At 38.7% G+C, this 18,381-nt stretch overlaps 1 protein-coding gene across 1 annotated transcript in view; it reads left to right on the top strand.

Annotated features, from left to right (window-relative positions):
• The window catches only part of cwc15 (CWC15 spliceosome associated protein homolog), a 49,873-nt gene that overhangs the window by 23,025 nt on the left and 8,467 nt on the right, over positions 1–18,381 (top strand). Inside the window, exon 5 of the mRNA XM_073043314.1 lies at positions 4,094–4,219. Coding sequence (XP_072899415.1) covers positions 4,094–4,219 — 126 coding nt within the window. The remainder of the gene's footprint in view (positions 1–4,093; positions 4,220–18,381) is intronic.

Consider the following 18,381-nt stretch of genomic DNA (forward strand, 5'->3'; position numbering starts at 1 on the left):
CAGGGCCCCAGACATTCCAGGTGAGGCGACACTTCACTTGTTAGTCGGCTGGTGTGGTATACTGCGTCCGGTGCTCCTGGTGGGGCCTTTTATATATTGGTGAGACCCGACACAGACTGGGAGACCGTTTCGCTGAACACCTACACTCTGTCCGCCAGAGAAAGCAGGATCTCCCAGTGGCCACACATTTTAATTTCACGTCCCATTCCCATTCTGATATGTCTATCCATGGCCTCCTCTACTGTCAAGATGAAGCCACACTCAGGTTGGAGGAACAACACCTTATATACCGTTTGGATAGCCTCCAACCTGATGACATGAACAGTGACTTCTCTAACTTCCGTTAATGCTCCTCCTCCCCTTCTACCCCATCCCTGACATATTTAGTTGTTTGTTTTTTTTCCTCTCTCTCTGCCCATCACTCTGCCTGTTCTCCAGCTCCCTCTGGTGCTTCCCTAGGCCTCCCATCCCATGATCCTTTCCCTTCTCCAGCTCTGTCTCCCTTTTGCCAATCAACTTCCCAGCTCTTAGCTTCACCCCACCCCCTCAGGTCTTCTCCTATCATTTTGCATTTCCCCTCCCTTTCCTACTTTCAAATCTCTTACTATCTTTTCTTTCCGTTAGTCCTGACGAATAGTCTTGGCCCGAAACGTCGACAGTCCTTCTTCCTATAGATGCTGCCTGGCCTGCTGCATTCCACCAGCATTTTGTGTGTCTTCCTTCCATTTGGGCAGGTTTCAGTCTTCAGGGCCCACCATTGAATTCATTAATTTCAGATTGGCCAGTTCTTCAGTTTCATTATCCATCTATAATATTGATTGTTTTTCTGTTGTCATAGACACTGCCTAACCTGCTGATAATTTCCAGCAGTTTCCTTTTGGTTTCAGTATTCAGTAACTGTTCCCACTTGCTTTTCACAGCTTTAACTTGTGTTTTTCTCTAACTACTCTCTTGAACCTATTGGACAGCTTTTTAAGCATTGGGATCATGCCTAGCCATATCCTATTAGCAATATTCCCTTTGTCCTATCCATCCCCCTCAAAAGATAACCTCTGCAATTTAAAGCTCTAGCTGGCACAGATGGATTGTCACCTGGGCAAGCTTAGGCATTACCCTATTGCTGGCATTCCCCCGTCTTTTCACAGTTCTTTCTGTTTTCAACTTAAGTTACACTTGGTTATTTTGTCCCATTTTCCCTGTTCTTCAATTTGGTTTAGCTTTTTTTCTCTTTCCAAAGATACTTTCTGATTTCCAGCATTTTCAGTATTTGACTAGCTTGATTTGAGTTAGATTTAGGAAAAGGGGATTGGTAATGGCAGTAAGGTGGATGCAGTCACTGGGTACATGCAGAAAGTTTATAAATTGTGAACTAATTCAGAAGAGTGAGAAGGGGCACTAGAATCATTCCATTTCAAGAGGGTGTAGAATTGACCAATCTTGGAAGAAATATTCAGCTTAGAACAGACATATGAAATTTTAAAAAGGCTTATGTGTAACCTTTGTAAAACACAAAGACCCACAAAATGCTGGTGGAACGCAGCAGGCCAGGCAGCATCTATAGGGAGAAGGACTGTCAACATTTCGGGCTGAGACGCTTCATCAGGACTAACTGAAAGAAAAGATAGTAAGAGATTTGAAAGTAGGAGGGGGAAGGGGGAAATCCAAAATGATAGGAGAAGACAGGAGGGAGTGGGGTGGGGTAAAGCTAAGAGCTGGAAAGGTGATTGGCAAAAGGGATACAGAGCTGGAGAAGGGAAAGGATCATGGGACGGGAGAAAGAAAGGGGAAGGGGAGCACCAGAGGGAGAACAGGCAAAGAGTGATGGGCAGACAGAGAGAAAAAAATAAATAAATCCCTGATTTATTTATTCCCCCCCCCCTTTTTCTCCTGTCCCATGATCCTTTCAAATCTCGTACTATCTTTTCTTTCAGTTAGTCCTGATGAAGGGTCTCGGCCCGAAACGTCAACAGTGCTTCTTCCTTTAGATGCTGCCTGGCCTGCTGTGTTCCACCAGCATTTTGTGTGTGTTGCTTGAATTTCCAGCATCTGCAGATTTCCTCGTGTAAAACACAAAGAACTCAGTCAGAATACAGTAGGCGGTTCTGGTCACTACTTTTTAGCAAGAAAATTTTATTTTCAGGTTGAGTGCTGGAATCATCTACATATACAAAAATAATGAAAGTGGGATTCCAAGGAGGTATTTCTTGCCTGAATAGCGACAGCTAGTTTTTAAAAAAATAGGTGAAACTTTGCTGTGACAGAAGGCTTTAAGAGGCAGAATTAACAATCAGAACAATAGAAATGGGAAAATATTCAGGAAAAGTAATGTCTCTGGAGGAGAAAGGGAACAATCATTTCAGTATGATTTTTCTTGGATCTGCTTTGTCTGGCTGAGTTTTTCCTGCATTAGTTCTTTGTATTTTAGATTTCCTTCATATGCAGGATATTGACAGATGAACACAAGTAGAAAATTTGAGAATTTCTTAATTTTAATAGGAAATTTAAAGTCTCATATGTACTATCTGACAGGGTTTTGCAAATATACTCAGTAATAACTTTGAGGGGGGAATTGGATTATCAGGAGGAAAGATATTATTTCAAGAAATAATATTGCTATTTATTTATCTAAAATAGTCTTGGAAAACTTCTGTTTCTCTGAACCATTAAAATCTGAAATAGTTAAATAGCATCATTATCAATATACTTGTAATATTAACTTATTCAACAGCATTCAACCAATGCATACTTTTAACAGTTTTTATTTTTTGTTAAAGCCAGCTGCCAAATCTTCCTGTGTTGATATTTACTTACCTAGAGAGCATGCATATTGGAATTTTCTTGATAAAAATAATCCAAAAGTGTTTCTGTTGAAATGCTGCTGATCTGAAAGGTTAACTCTATTTCTAAACCATAAAGATTCTGCAGATGCTGGAAATCAAGAACACTGCACAAAATGCTGGAGGAATTCAGCAGGTCAGGCAGCATCTCCGGAGAGGAATAAACAGTTGACGTTTTGGGTTGAGACCCTTCATCAGGACTGGCAAGAAGGCGAACGAAGCCAAAATAAGAAAGTCGGGTGTGGGAAGGAATACAAGCTGGCAGGTGGTAGTTGGAGTCTGTTGAGGGGGAGGGTGGAGGGTGTCGGGGAGGCATGGGTGAAGTGAGAAGCTGGGTGGTGATAGGTGGAAAAGGTAAAGGGTTGAAGAAGGAGGAGTCTGAAAGGAAAGATTAGTGGACCAACGTGTCAGATTATGAACGAGAGTTCAAATTGAAATGGGTGGTTACCGGGAATTTCCACCTGTTGTGGCAGATGAAGCGAAGGTGCTTGACAAATTGCCTCTCCCCCCCCCCCCCCCCCCAAAGAAGGGTCTTGGTCTGAAACACCGACTGTTTATTTCCTTACATAGATAATGCCTCACCTACTGAGTTCCTCCAGCCTTCTGTGGATAACTCTACTTCTATTTTGTTATGATAGTGCTTGAACTGCTGAATATTTCTAGCATTTTCTGTTTTATTTTATAAACTGGTCCTCAATTTAAGTATATTTTCAAGAAATGTATTTGAGCTGTCATTGGAGAGAAATAGCTTTAATTTAATTTATTTTTTATTAAGAGGTTGCTGATTGGTTGAGTATTTTCCCTTTTAATGTGAAGTTGAGATTTTCATGAGTTATTGCTGCATTTTTGAATGAAGCCACCAGGTGGCCAAGTTGCACAGGAAATCAGTTTCATGCCATGGACGTGAGGGATGCTGCTCTACTTAACTGCCTTAAGCTATCTTCAAAAGCTTAAACTGAAGATAATTTCATGTACTGTTTAATGTCTTATTTAGAATCATATCTTTATGACTGTTGTATGACTGATAAAGATTGTGTTATACAAGAGCTACAAGAATGGAATAAAAACACTGTTCGTGGAAATATGAGAGCATAAAGATTTTTTTAAAAAGTAAGCGAATGGGTGCACTTGGGAGAGCAATATTTTATCTGCTTTGGGTGTAACTAGAGATGCTTTTAACTGGGTAAACATTTTGGATTGCTGACTTGTCTTTTTCATGAGCATGCATTTATTTTGAACTTCTGTTGGTGTTTTAGGAAGAGGAAGAAGATGACTCTGACAGAGATAGTAGTAGTGACGATGATGATGACGATGACACTGCTGCACTTCTGGCTGAGCTAGAGAAAATTAAAAAGGAACGGGCTGAAGAGCAAGCCCGAAAAGTAAGTTCTGATTAAGTCATCTTTGTCACATTCAAAATATTATGTCAATGCTAAAATGTAGAAGTATTGTAATGCATGCCTGTGTTTTAAAATAAATTTTTAAAAAATGTTTTCATTACCCAGATCCTCCTCGGATTGTTTGGATCAGTTTAAAATTGTTGTAGTTAAGAGAAACTGCAAATACTTATTTATGCCTCAGAAATTATTTGGTTGAAGTTGTGAAGTTCTGTATAGTGTCCTTTACTAATGAAAAACGGCTGCATGTATTCTGCAATTGAAACTCAGCATTGATCAAAAGGATTTGGATTCCTTTGGATATTGTAGTCCTATAACTTCAGAATGAAGGTGTGATGTCAGCTTCTCAGTCCCCTATGTTCTGTTAAAAGTACCTGTTACCCGGGCAAGTATTCTTACATAACTGAAGTTTGTCCATATGTTTTGGACATTCATGCCCCAAACTACAGAAGAACGGAATGTCAGTCCTCTTGGCTAATTCAGGATTTTTCTGTCCCTGATGAAAAAAGCCTTTGTTTTACTTGTTATACAGCACAAGGATAATTCCAACGAAGTCTTGACTCCCACATTTTGACCTGATATTATTTGTCATTATGTATGATAAACTTGTCTTTCATGTCCGTTTAATGCATCACTGAAAACATTGGGATACTCATTTCTATGATTATTAGTCTGGTCTGTAGAAATGTTCAGTAGTGTGTGTGTGCGTGCGTGCGTGTTTGTTAGGTAAGGAAATCAAATTTATTATATTCAGCTTTGCTGATGTTACGGAAGTATCTGAGAAAGTGGGATAGATACAGTGGGGCTGAAAATGGATGTAGATCAGTTAAGTGATTTGCCAAGATAACCAAGTTTATCATGGTTATGATATGAAGTCAATTTATGAAGACACATGTATAGCCCCCCAGACAATTTACACATTTTATTGTCTCATATTCTAAATTCAAAACAGTCCTGATCTGCTTCCGTCTGGTAGGCGCTTCAGATCCCTCCAGACTAAGACTAATAGGCACTGGAGAAGTTTTTTCCCTACTGCGGTCACTTTGCTGAACAGTTAACTGCCGGTTAACTGTCGGCTAACTATTACTTGGATTGCACTACCTGTATGTATAATCTATATTTTCATTTATATTTATCATTATTATTGTTATGAGCAGAGAGACAACATCTGCCGGAAGTAAATTCCTTGTATGTGCATAGGTACTTGGCGATTGAAGTTTGATTCTGATTTTGATTCTGATATTGAAGTAGGGTTTTTTTGAGCTTATCATCAAAACATTGTGCATCATGTCAAATCAAAAGAACAATTCCAAAACCTGTCAATAATTTATTAAAAATTAAACGCAACAATTGAGGCTGAGAAACTATTCATCCCCTTTGTAATTATGCTAACTTTCCTCAGGGGCAGTACTGTATATTAATTAGCTTACCAACTCACTCAATTTGTTGATGTAGAAAATTGGAGGATCACCTGTTTTCAGTGAATTCATAAGAATAATTGCACCCTCTCTCTATAAAGTCCAACAGTATAGTAGATTTTTAACAGACCAAACCAAAATATAGATAGAAGAGTATTCAAGACAATACAGGAAAATGATAATAGAAAAGTGTACAAGACCATCTACCTCGGAACTCATTACAGTCCATCATGAAAAAGTGGGGAAAAAATGAAATCACAGCCACACTGCCTAGGTCAGGCTGCCTCTCTAAACTTGGTCGCTGAAGAAGAATGGCATTTGTAAGAGAGGCCACTGTGACACCAACTCTGAGTGAGCTGGAGAAGTCAGTAGCTGCAACTGGAGATTATGTTCATAGCACTAAAATCTCTAAGGCCTTGCACAAAAAGGGTATTTATGGAAGTGTGGCAAGGAAGAAGCCTTGGCTTAGAAAACTGTATATCCTTGCCTGTCAAGACTTTGCAAAGTGTCATGTAGAAGATACCTTAACGATGTGGAAGAAAGTCGTGTGGTCGACTGAGACTAAGTGGTATGTGTGAAATAAGTGTAATACTGTGCATCAGCCAGGTAACACCATCCCTACTGTAAAGTATGGTGGGGGAAACATCATGCTATAGGGATGCATTTCAGCAGCAGAGACTGAAAATCTGGTCAGGATTGATGGGAAAACAAATACTGCTAAATACAGAGAGATCCTGGATTAAAAATCTGCTAACTTCTGCCAGAAAGCATAAACTGGGGACGAAGTTCATCTTTCAGCCGGACAATGAACCAGAGCACACTGCCAGAGCAACCATGGAGTGGCTTCAAATGAAGAAGATTGATTTCCTTGAGGGGCCCAGTTAGAATCCTGACCTTAACCTGATCAAACATATCTGGCAAGATGTCAGAATTGCTGTTGACTGCTGCTGCCTACCTAACCTGGCACAGCTTGAGCAATTTTGCAAGGAGGAATGGACAAATCTTGCTCCATCATATTGTGCAAATCTAATAGAGACTTATCCAAAAAGACTACTGGCTGTATTAGCTGCGAGAGGTGGTTCAACTAAGTACTGAGCAAAGGTGGATGAATGCTTTTGAACTGCTGGCATTTCAGTGTTTGAATTGTTAATTTTTCATTTTTCCCTATTTTGTGGGTTTACTGTGGGGAAAAAAAGCTGGTGATTCACAAATAAAAAATCTCAGTTAAATTGATCAAAATCCCTGATTGTAGTACTCAATTATGTGAACAAAGGGTTGGGGGTTGAATACTTTTACAGAGCACTGTATGCTTGAAAAATTTGGCATTCAAAGGGATTTTACTGTACATAAATAACGAGTGTATCAAATGGCTTTCCTGCTCCAGTTTTGTATTCTAGTGTTTCATTCTACCTCATTTCCATTAACCCATACTTATTTCATTTCCTTTATATGTTTATCAGGTAAAAGTATCACTTTTATGTTTAGATATTGTCATAATTGATTCAACATTCCACAAATTAAACAGGTAATTTAATGTCTCACCTGAAGGGAAATTTCCTGCACTTGCATAGGTACTGGTGTAGCTTCAATCTAAAACTGTAGATGTGTTTTCATATTGGGAAGGGTGAGGTTTCTAAAGTTTCAGTGACTTTGCAATCTATGTATTTCTTTTGAAGCTCTTGCTGAGACATGCACTGTAAGCAAGTAAAGTTTCATCAGTTTCAGTGTAGCTGAAAGCATTCATTTACCCTGTATTTGTTCAGAAACAGCTGGGTATAATGTGTACAGTCCGTTTCGCCCGATAGTTTTGTCACCCTTCTTCCACTTAAATTAGTAGGCCATAAAATTGAAGTTGTAGTAAAGAGCAGTATCTTGTTTATATTTCACATTTTCTTTCAATATAGAAGATGTAATTTGGTCCTCTAATTCTCTGCTAGCAATGAAGGCAATCCAGTCGTTTCACTGACTGCTCCATTTAATTCCATGTGACCTGTTTCTCTCACATGCACATTATCTTCACTCACTCTCCTTCCAATTCTCCCCATAATTCTCCCACCATTTTACAGGCAGTTTGCAACAACATGTCAGTTAACTTGTCAACCACCAATCTGAAGGGGCATTGGGGTGGTAAGAGCATGCTCACTCACCGCTGAGGACTCCTTGTGCAGCTGTGCTAGCAGTAGTGCTATTGTTATGTTATACCTATCAGTGGTACAGGGTTTGTGCCTATTTCACTCTTGTCTCTCGTGCTGATTTCAGCCAATAGTCCACTGTCCCAAAAAAGTCATGGTTGATCTTTTACCTAATGGTGCTTCTCAGCACTAAGTTTCTGTCAAAACCCAAAAAATAATACGTTAGCTATATCTTCAAATTTCATTTAATAGTGTAGTAGGCTAGAATCAAATAAAACTGATTTTCCAAAGCACCAAGATTTGAATCCTTGTTCCATATCATTAAAGGTCAGCAAAGTTTGCAGTTTAGTTGAGTTATAATTATTGTAATTTCCTGTAGAACTGGTAGTTGAGTGTTATAATTACTGTAATTTTCAGAGGTGGCTGGAAAAATAGGTTAGGAGTACCATCAAATGACCCTGAAAATGAATTTGCAACTTGTGAAGCTATAGCACAGGACTGTATGCATACTAAGTAGCGGAGTCAGCACGTTGGAGTCAAAGCTAAGCAATCCCACAATAATCGAATCAAAGCTACAGTCCTATTATCCACATGGGAATGATGGTGAACAGTTATTTATTAGTTCAGATTCCCGCAGACTATTTGGATCCCAATCCTCAATCCAAACTTAGTCCAAGTATTGACAAAATAATAAATAATATAGTTCTCAATATCAGGGAAAACAAGAGTTGCACAAAGAAGTCCAGTTGAAAATTGAATTCAGTGAGGTACAGTAATTTAAAACTCTACACTGGCTGTAATCCATACTTAGTACTAAGGATGTTTATGGTCTTTTAGGCCAATCATCCTAGCCCTAGGGCATCAGAGCAGGATGTTTCATGAGGCATTATCCTTCACCCAGTCTTTTTCAGCTACTTCACTAATTCCTCTCATTGTGACAGAATTAGATGGTTATTAATTGATGTTCAATTTCAGTTACTCTGATGCACCAGTCTGCAAGATTTGAACAATATCCATGCTTGCTCTGATAATGGCAAGTTATATTTTTTATAATACAAATGCCAGACAGTGGCTGTTTCCAACAGGGTAAACCTCCTGCCTTCCCTTAAAAATCATTGGGATTTCCCTCAAAGACCCCTTTTCCCATCATTCTCGTCATCTTAGAGTCTACAATTGAGCAGACATTTATATAGGAGCATGACCAAAGCTGGGCCATGGTCTGATGTTCAGACCAAGTTCTGATGAAATGTCATCAATCTCTTTCTCCACAGACAGTTTCATATCCAACATTTTCCATTTTTAGTTCAGATTTCCAATCTGTGTAATTTATTACTTTTCAGTTAATAATTAGTTTACTGCCACTTCTCTTTAAACATTCCCCATCTGGCGTTCAAACTGATTAGAAACATAGAAAACCTACAGCACAATACAGGCTCTTCGGTCCACAATGCTGTGCTGAACATGTACCTACTTTAGAAATTAACCTTTTTTTTTAAGTTCATATACCTATCCGGGAGTCTCTTAATAGACCCTATTGTATCCGCCTCCACCGCCATCACCGGCAGCCCATTCCACGCACTCACCATTCTATGTTTAAAAAAAAAACCTTACCCCTGACATCTCCTCTGTACCTAATCCCAAGCACCTTAAAACTGTGTCCTCTCATGTTAGCCGTTTCAGCCCTGGGGAAAAAGCCTCTGACTATCAACACGATCAATGCCTCTCATCATCTTATACACCTCTATTAGGTCACCTCATCCTCTGTCGCTCCAAGGAGAAAAGGCCGAGTTCACACAACCTATTCTCATAAGGTATGCTCCCCAATCCAGGCAACATCCTTGTACCCTTTCCATAGTTCCCACATCCATCCTGTAGTGAGGTGATCAGAACTGAGCACAGTAATCCCAAGTGGGGTCTGACCAGGGTCCTATATAGCTGTAACATTACCTATCGGCTCCTAAATTTAGTTCCATGGTTGATGAATGCCAATGCACCCTGTGCCTTCCTAACCACAGAGTCAATCTGCACAACCGTTTTGAGCATCCTGTGGACTCGGACCCCAAGATCACTCTGATCGTCCACACTGCCAAGAGTCTTACCATTAATACTATATTCTGCTATCGTATTTGACCTACCAAAATGAACCACCTCATTTACCTGAGTTGAGCTCCATCTGCCACTTCTCAGCCCAGTTTTGCATCCTATCGATGTCCCACTGTAATCTTTGGCAGCCCTCCACAACACCCCCAACTTTTGTGTCATCGGCAAATCTACTAACCCATCCCTCCACTTCCTCATCAAGGCCATTTATAAAAATCACGAAGAAAAGGGGTCCCAGAACAGATCCCTGACGCACACCACTGGTTACCGACCTCCATGCAGAATATGACCCATCTACAACCACTCTTTGCCTTCTGTGGGAAGCCAGTTCTGGATCTACAAAGCAATGTCCCCTTGGATCCCATGGCTCCTTACTTTCTCAATAAGCCTTGCATGGCGTACCTTATCAAGTGCCTTGTTGAAATCCATATACATCTACTGTTCTACCTTCATCAATGTGTTTAGTAACATCCTCAAAAAATTCAATCAGGCTCGTAAGGTATGACCTGCCTTTCACAAAGCCATGCTGACTATTCGTCGTCATATTATGCCTCTCCAAATGTTCATAAATCCTGCCTCTCAGCATCTTCTCCATCAACTTACCAACCAGTGAAGTAAGACTCACTGGTCTATAATTTCCTGGGCTATCTCTACTCCCTTTCTTGGATAAGGGAACAACATCTGCAACCCTCCAATCCTCTGGAACATCTCCCGTCCCCATTGATGATGCAAAGATCATCGCCAAAGGCTCAGCAGTCTCCTCCCTCGCCTCATACAGTAGCCTGGGGTACATGTTGTCCAGTCCTGGAGACTTATCCAACTTGACGCTTTCCAAAAACTCCAGCACATCCTCTTTATTAATCTCTATATGCTCAAGCTTTCAATCAGCTGTAAGTCATCCCTACAATCGCCAAAGTCCTTTTCTGTAGTGAACATCTCCTCCAGTTCCAGACACACTTTTCCACTGTCTCACTGGATTGGTCCTATTCCCTCATGGCTTATCCTCTTGTGGTTGTGGGCAGCGAAGGCACAACAGTGGGATTTTGATCAATTGGTTTGAGGAACGGCAAAAGGAGTTGAATTTACTTAAATACAGTGTTGCCGTTTTGGTAAGACAAATGAGTAGACACTCCCCAGGTTGGGCTTGGCAAGTGTCCTAGAACAGAGTGGCCTAGGTGTGCAGCCTCCCCCCCACCCCCCAAGGTTAAACTAGACAGTATTGGTTTAAAGTAAGACAGGAAAGATTAAAAAGGGGATCTGAGAGATAGTTTTCACACAGAGAATGGTGACTATTGTCATGACCCCAGCCCCCTCCTTTGTGAGAATTGCAAGAGAGAGAGAGCCTTACGGTTTGGAATGCGGGCTGGCCGCTCAGTCAGACAAAAGCCTTGGACATAGCCATTGTCCTGGGAGACACCTTTGTGGAATAAGGAACGGGACTACGTGCAAAACCTCAGGGCAATGTGAGATGGGTGATGGGGGAAAGATCGCCTCACCCCCACCCTGATTGACATCTACAACCCTGCCAGTCCAGATAAAAGGTGGGCTGCCGAGGCGGGGCCTCAGATGCACCAAGGAGACACACGAAGAAGACACGATAGTGCTTCCCGTCGGAGCGGGAAGCCATTTTGAAGGAAGCCACGTGCGTTAGATTCCGGATCGGGAGTCTGTGGCTGGAACCAAAGGACAAACCGTTTTAACTAACAACAGGGATTTGCTTTGCAAAGACAACGGGCAAGTGTTCCTTCTCTCTCTCTCCAACACGTGAAATGTCAGCGGTTCCCGAAACGGGGAAACCTGCAGACTTTGAGTGACTCTTATACCCAATTGGACTCAGTATCCCCTAGACAACGATAGAGCTCATTTTTGATTGATTATTACTACACCTGTGCTTTAGATTGAGTTTTGACGATGTATATGATCTGAATGTTTTGTAGTAACCATACGTTTGTGCCCCTTTATAAATAAAAACGTTTGAAAATAGTAGCACCAGGCTTCAGCGGACCTATCTATCTTTGCTGGTAAGTCACCCGGTTACTGGGGAACGTAACACTATATAGATCAAGCTGCCAGAGGAAGTGGTGGAGGTGGGTACAATTAATATTTAAAAGCCATTTGGACAGTAACACGAACAGGAAGGGTTTAGAGGGTTACAGGCCAAATGCAGGCAAATGGGGCTAAGTTGACTAGGTAACTTTTTTTGTCATGGACAAATTGGGCTGAAGGCCTGTTTCCACACTGTATCGCTCTCTGGCTGTATCTTGAAGAATTTCTGCCCAGGATTTCTGTTTTTTTAAATATTTTCACCTCTTCCTCATTCTTTGATGAGGTGTTGACCACAGTGCACTTCCACATCCACCACTCTTTCCTAAGCAAATAACTCCAGATCAAATTTCCAACTGACATTCCACTCTTCTCCTTTTAAGATCACTGATGATCAGATAGTTCCAGCAAAACATTAACTCTTTCTTTTTCTCAGATTCTGCCTGACCTTCTCAGTACCATCTCAGTTTCATTACTTCATTGCCCATATTTTGACTTCTTTGTGGTCTTCTTTTCATTTGCAGGGTGCAAGTGAGAGGTGTGAAGAAGCACACTCCATGTGTCTTGGTGCTTAAAGCAATCTTTAGCATCAGTGCCCCATCTGCCACTGGCAGATCATGTCTTTTACAAAAAGCACTGCTGCTATCTCTGTGAGAGTATTTTCTAAAGTTCCTACCATTTTCTAAATTTATTGCTTCTCTGATCTAGAAAGCCATGAGCAGTGGGCATAAGGGAATAATATTTGCTTGAAGTGTTACACCATTTCAACAGAAATATGGTGCTATTCCTTTGTTTTGCTGAGTTAAAATCATGAAACTCCTTCACTTTCAACTCTCCAGGGTACCTTGCATCCTTGGACATTAATGGTTAATGAAGTCGATTTCCCACTATACGGTTGTCACTGATTACAGTTGGGCAATAAGTGTTCTTTGTCAAAAAATGAACCAGTGTCTAAATTTGGAATTTTTGTGACTATATCTTCTCAGTAAAATGAATTAATTTTAAAAATAGGACAATTCGGCCTGGAGATTAATAATAATTGTGCTGCTAGCTAGAACTTCTAAGTTGCTGACAACCACTGGGAAATGATTATAATGTTTTCTTTTCATTAATAACTGTGGCCATGAAATGAGCCAAGTTCACTACGCTCTTTTGGGCATCTGCTTATAGTGCATGTATAAATTCTTCTCTCAAACTTTCCTTCATGGATACTTGGACAGTGCATCTTGATTCTGCTTCTAAGTACCCTTACTCTTCCCAGTCCATGTTTATTGTGAATGTACTCCTAGCTATCTGTCAGATTCACCAACATTCCCACCCCCTTGCCAAAAGACTGCTTGTTTTAATATGGTTTTCTTTGGTGACTATCTGTTTCCTTAGTTGGCACAGTAGTGTAGCAGCCTGTGTAACGCTTTATAGCGCCAGCAATCAGGGTTCACTTCTTGCTGCTGTCTGTAAGGAGTTTGTTCTTCCCATGACCGTGTGGGTTTCTTTCGGGTAATTCTGATTCCTCCCATGTTCCAGAGATGTACAGGCTATCATTAGTACTTTGTGAGTATACTATTGCTGGTACCAGAAACACAGCGACATATGTGGGCTACATATTCAGACTGTGTTAGCCATTGATGCAAATGATGCATTTCAGTGTGTTTCAATGTACATGTGACAAATAAAGCTAATCTTTAATCTTTAAATCTTTAGTCTTTTTGATGTTCCTCCGGCTTGTGATGAAAGTCGTATCCTTAACACATTTCCATGATCTTCTTTCTGTTCTCCTGATTTAATTCATATCTCTATTTCAATGTATCAAAGGTTTATTTGAGCAAACTTTGTCAATTAGCAAGTCTGGTCTGATTGGGTGAAGAATTATTTTCTTTATTTTTAGCCAAAAGACCTTTTTTTAGGATTGAGTTCATATTTTTAACTGGACTGTTTCCTTCTGTACATTCCTCTTTGATCATGCATTACTTTATCTTTTCTGATCTGTTTTCCTGGCTTTCAGTTTAATTTCCAATTATAAGTGCTTTGTAAAGCATATTGTTACAGCACACTTGGCATTTCAATGCCATTATATTTACATTTTTAAATAGAGTAAGAATATCATTAGGCTGCAATTGCTTTAGTTGAAAACACTGATATTTTGGTATGGAAGATTGAAAATGTAGGAGTTATTTATTTATAGCTTTTCACCTGGGCTGCGTATTTCTGTCATGGTCTACATGTCATGTGGCATAGGTGAAAGCAGCTTAAGTGAGTGTAAATGCAAATTCAATATTTCATGTTTCAAGCATGTTTTGAAATGTAATATTGCCAGATCAATGGCTCAAAATTTCTTTCTGAGAATATACTAAAATATTGATTGAAAAAAGCAGATGATTTAAAATTATATAAAGTTCTTTTTTTATAAATTTTTTTAATTGAATTTTCAAATGGTTACAGAAGGGAAAAAAATGATCAACCCTTCCCCCCTCCCCTTAACCCCTCACCTGTAACATATCCCTGTAGAAAGGGAAAAAAAGAGGAAAAAAAAGAAAGAAAGAAAGAATGCCTGAATATTGGAAGATCCCCACATGTTCCACGGAGTTCATAATAGCTTTAATATATATATTTATTTCTTTCCCTAAATAACCAATAATTTTATCTTCGGAGCACCTATATATTTAATCCTATCTTTTGTAAATAAGGGCGCCAAATTTTCAGAAATATTTCGTATTTATCTCTTAAATTATATGTAATTTTTTCAACTGGAATACAGCTAAAAGCTATATCTATTATCATTTTCTTAATGTATGTTAAAAATCTTTTTCTTTTCACCAGTCCATTAAGCCCATTAACATTAAAACTTAAAAAATTCAGTAAATTAGTCATTATTTTTCACAGGGTTACTCCAGTCTATATTAATACCTAACTTTTCAACTTTCGTAGTACCTTGGGGAATCTTTTTAAAATTCTCCTTGTTGCTATGTGTCTACCCCCCCCCCCCCCCCCACCGATTGTCCAGGCAAAGAGAGAAAGATTAAAGAAAAATAGATTATAAAGAAAAAAAATAGTAACGAAATACCCCCCTACTAATGTTGTGAATAAAGAAAAAAACACAACATTACCCCCTTCCGTTGTGCGGGTCATGGCAATCGCCATGATTACACACGTGAATCCCGTAGTGATCGATCCGAAGTTCCCCCACCAGCTCCCCCGTAACATAAAAAAGTATATATAAGAGAAGAAAAAATATCACTACTCTCGAATAATATTTCTCAAACTTTTACCTTTCTCCCCCTGTATCACATAATTAAGAATATATTTAAATATTCTTCTGTCCTTAAACAGCCATCAACTCCATTCACTGTCCCTGTCTTCATCTTTAATCTGTTTCACTTTTAAATCTTTGGCTGTGGTTAACAAATATTTGGGAGTTCTTGTGCAAATTCTTCCGCATCCCAATAATCAGTAAAAGATCTTTTTCCGTCATCCAAAAAAATTATCAGGGTTGCCGGGTGGCGCAATATAAATTTATAACCCTTTTCCCATAAAACTTTTTTCGCTGCGTTAAATTCCTTCTTTCTCTTCAAAAGGTCATAACTTATATCAGGATAGAATAGAACTGTTTTCCCTTCTATCATCAATGGCCCGTTTCTCTTTCTGACATGTTGGGCAGCCGCCTTCAGGATCTTTTCTTTATCTTGATATCTTAAGCATTTTATCAAGATTGATCGTGGGTTTTGATCAACTTGAGGTCTTGATCTTAAGGCTCTGTGAGCCCTTTCAATTTCAATTAACTGGGTTCCTTCTTCCATTTCCAAAATTTCCGGAATCCATTTTTGAAAATTTTTTATTGGATCCTCTCCTTCTACACCTTCTTTAACTCCAACAATCTTAATATTATTTTGTCTGTTAAAATTTTCAAGTACATCCACTTTTTCCAACAACCGTTTTCTTTCTGATGTCCAGGCAGAAATATTATATTCCATTTTATTCACTCTTATCAATGGTGTCTCCTGTTATTTCTTCCAAGTTTTTAATTTTCTTGTCCATTTTGTCCTGTCTTTTCATCATTTTATCAAACATAATCGTCATATTTTAAATATCTTTTTTATTACTTTTAATGCTTTTAATTCATGCATTATTTGCACCAAAGATTTTTTAATGTCTCCAATATCACCTCCAACCTCTTCCTGTTGCTCTTCTTTGTTTGTCTCTTCATCTGATTTATCCAGAGAATCTGATTCCATCTCATTTTCACTTTCAGTTCCGATCATAGCTGGGATTTGTAGTTTGGGTTGCTCGTGTTTGCGCATGCCCCTTCCTTCACGCATGCGCAATTCCTGTTGCTCTTTTTTTTGGAAACGGTTGATGTTGCCGCAGTTTCCTGTTCTGTATCGCCGGAGGTAAAATGCACTTGAGCCTGAGGCTCTTTCATGGCTGCCGGCCTTGATTCTTTTCCAACTTGTGTTGTCTTCAAAGTAGTAGTTTTCTTCTGCTTCTGTTTAGGAGACATATCTTAAGACAATCCTGAGTAGTTTATAAGTAATTTAAAAAAAGTATTTACTAACTTTTCTTCACTTAAACATTATTTTACTGGTTTTTTACGGGAGAGCTGGATTTCCACGTCTGGATCCTACGTCATCACGTGACGTCCCCCAAATTATATAAAGTTCTTGTGAGCACATCAAATCCAGATAGATACTTTACCATTGATTTGAAAATGGATTTGTTGAAGTTTTCTAGATACTTTTGACTTTAGCCCACAATTTTGTATAGTATTTGAACTGAGTACTTGCAGAGTTGGTATCAAGCAGGTAAAACAGTGACATTCAAATACAAATACAAAGCTTTGTTGGATAGTCCAAGTACTTAATTGGTTTTCTTAGAGTGTGTTTTTAAATTGAGTAAAAAAAACATTTGGACACAATCCATCCAAATGAATCCTTCCCATGGAATTTCTCATGTGAAACAACTTCAGAAGGTCCTTCACTGTAACTTCAAATTTGCATGCTCCCACCCTCTGGTTTAAGTTGTTTTTCCAGTTAATTTTACTGACCCATGGAGTTTAGAGTGTTTCCTATTTGTGATGTGACGATCAGATCCATTGGCTGATGAGTAGGGCATAGCAAGGGAAAGAGTTGGGGGGAAAACAGGAGATTCATATCATTGCAGTTTCTTTTAAGTCCAAAATAAACTTAACAAAAATTTTACTTGTATACTGTAATCTACTATTATGAGATAACATTTGCAACCCATGTACTGTATATGCAGACAATAACTTGTTTCTGTGTTTCCTTCTAAGAGTTTTTGTTTAAGGTATATATTTTCAGCCTAAAGTGACAATATTCTTTCAAAGTACTACTATAAGCAAATTACCTTGTTGATTTAAGATTTCCTGGACATTTATGAAATGTAGTTAGAACTGGAAAATGATCTATAGCCAAATTGTGAATTCTTAAAGAAAAAACATAATGTGCTAAATATTTCCATCGTGAGGGTAATTAAGAATCTTAAAAAAGTCTCCCCATTTCTTACTAGTTGTTCAGTATTGTTAGTCTTGACTTCAGTTCCTTGAAACTAAAAATAAATCTTTGTCAGAGCTGTTAAATTAATTTGTTGAAAATAAGTGTGTATCCAAACTTGATTTATTCTGTGAACTGTTCTATTAGATCTATTCTGTAACTTTGATAGCCTTAAGCATAGATAAAGTATAAAGTGAAATTGTTACCACAGGAAAAAAGTAAAAGAAAATTAAAGTCACTGATCCTTGAAGCTCTCTTATTTCACTAACTGAAAATAATTTCATTCTAGTTTTGTGAAGGTTATCACTGCTTGAATCTCCAATCTAGCCTTTTAAGCACCCTTTTCTTGATATAGATTTTATTTTCTTCATGCTTCCTTTCTCTTGTTCATCCCCCAACGCTTCCCCTTGCCTAGTTCTAATGAAGTCATCAGATACATTTTACATAGAGCATAGAATAGCTCAGCACAGGAACATGCCCTTTAGCCCATGACACCGTGTTGAACTACTTAAACTAGTAATTAAGTTGCTTCTGATGGAATTAGAAGCGATATGCACATTTATGGAGAAATATGGACATGGTGTAGGCAGAAGGAATATTTCTCACAGCATTTTTTGCATTTCATTTAGAACTTGTTTCATCTTGAAATATCTTCACAAATGAGATATTTTCTCTAATTTAGTTACAGAATATTTAATCTTATCTACTTCACCTTGAGCAATGGATATATGCAGCTATTACCATGGCTGTATCTCTGCCACTGTTACATTACCATTTAATAACTTGTTGCATGCATGTGTCTTAAATGTTCTAATTCATGTGTTTACTAGGAATTAAGCAGTACAGAAAATTGGATATAGTCATTTAAACATGCAATATATATGTAGAAAAAACCTTGAATTAATTTGTTTTCTCACATTCAATTATATTTATGTTGGTTGTAGAAATTG

The sequence above is a fragment of the Hemitrygon akajei genome, chromosome 4 (assembly GCF_048418815.1).
Source record: "Hemitrygon akajei chromosome 4, sHemAka1.3, whole genome shotgun sequence".
Taxonomy (NCBI): Eukaryota; Metazoa; Chordata; class Chondrichthyes; order Myliobatiformes; family Dasyatidae; genus Hemitrygon; species Hemitrygon akajei.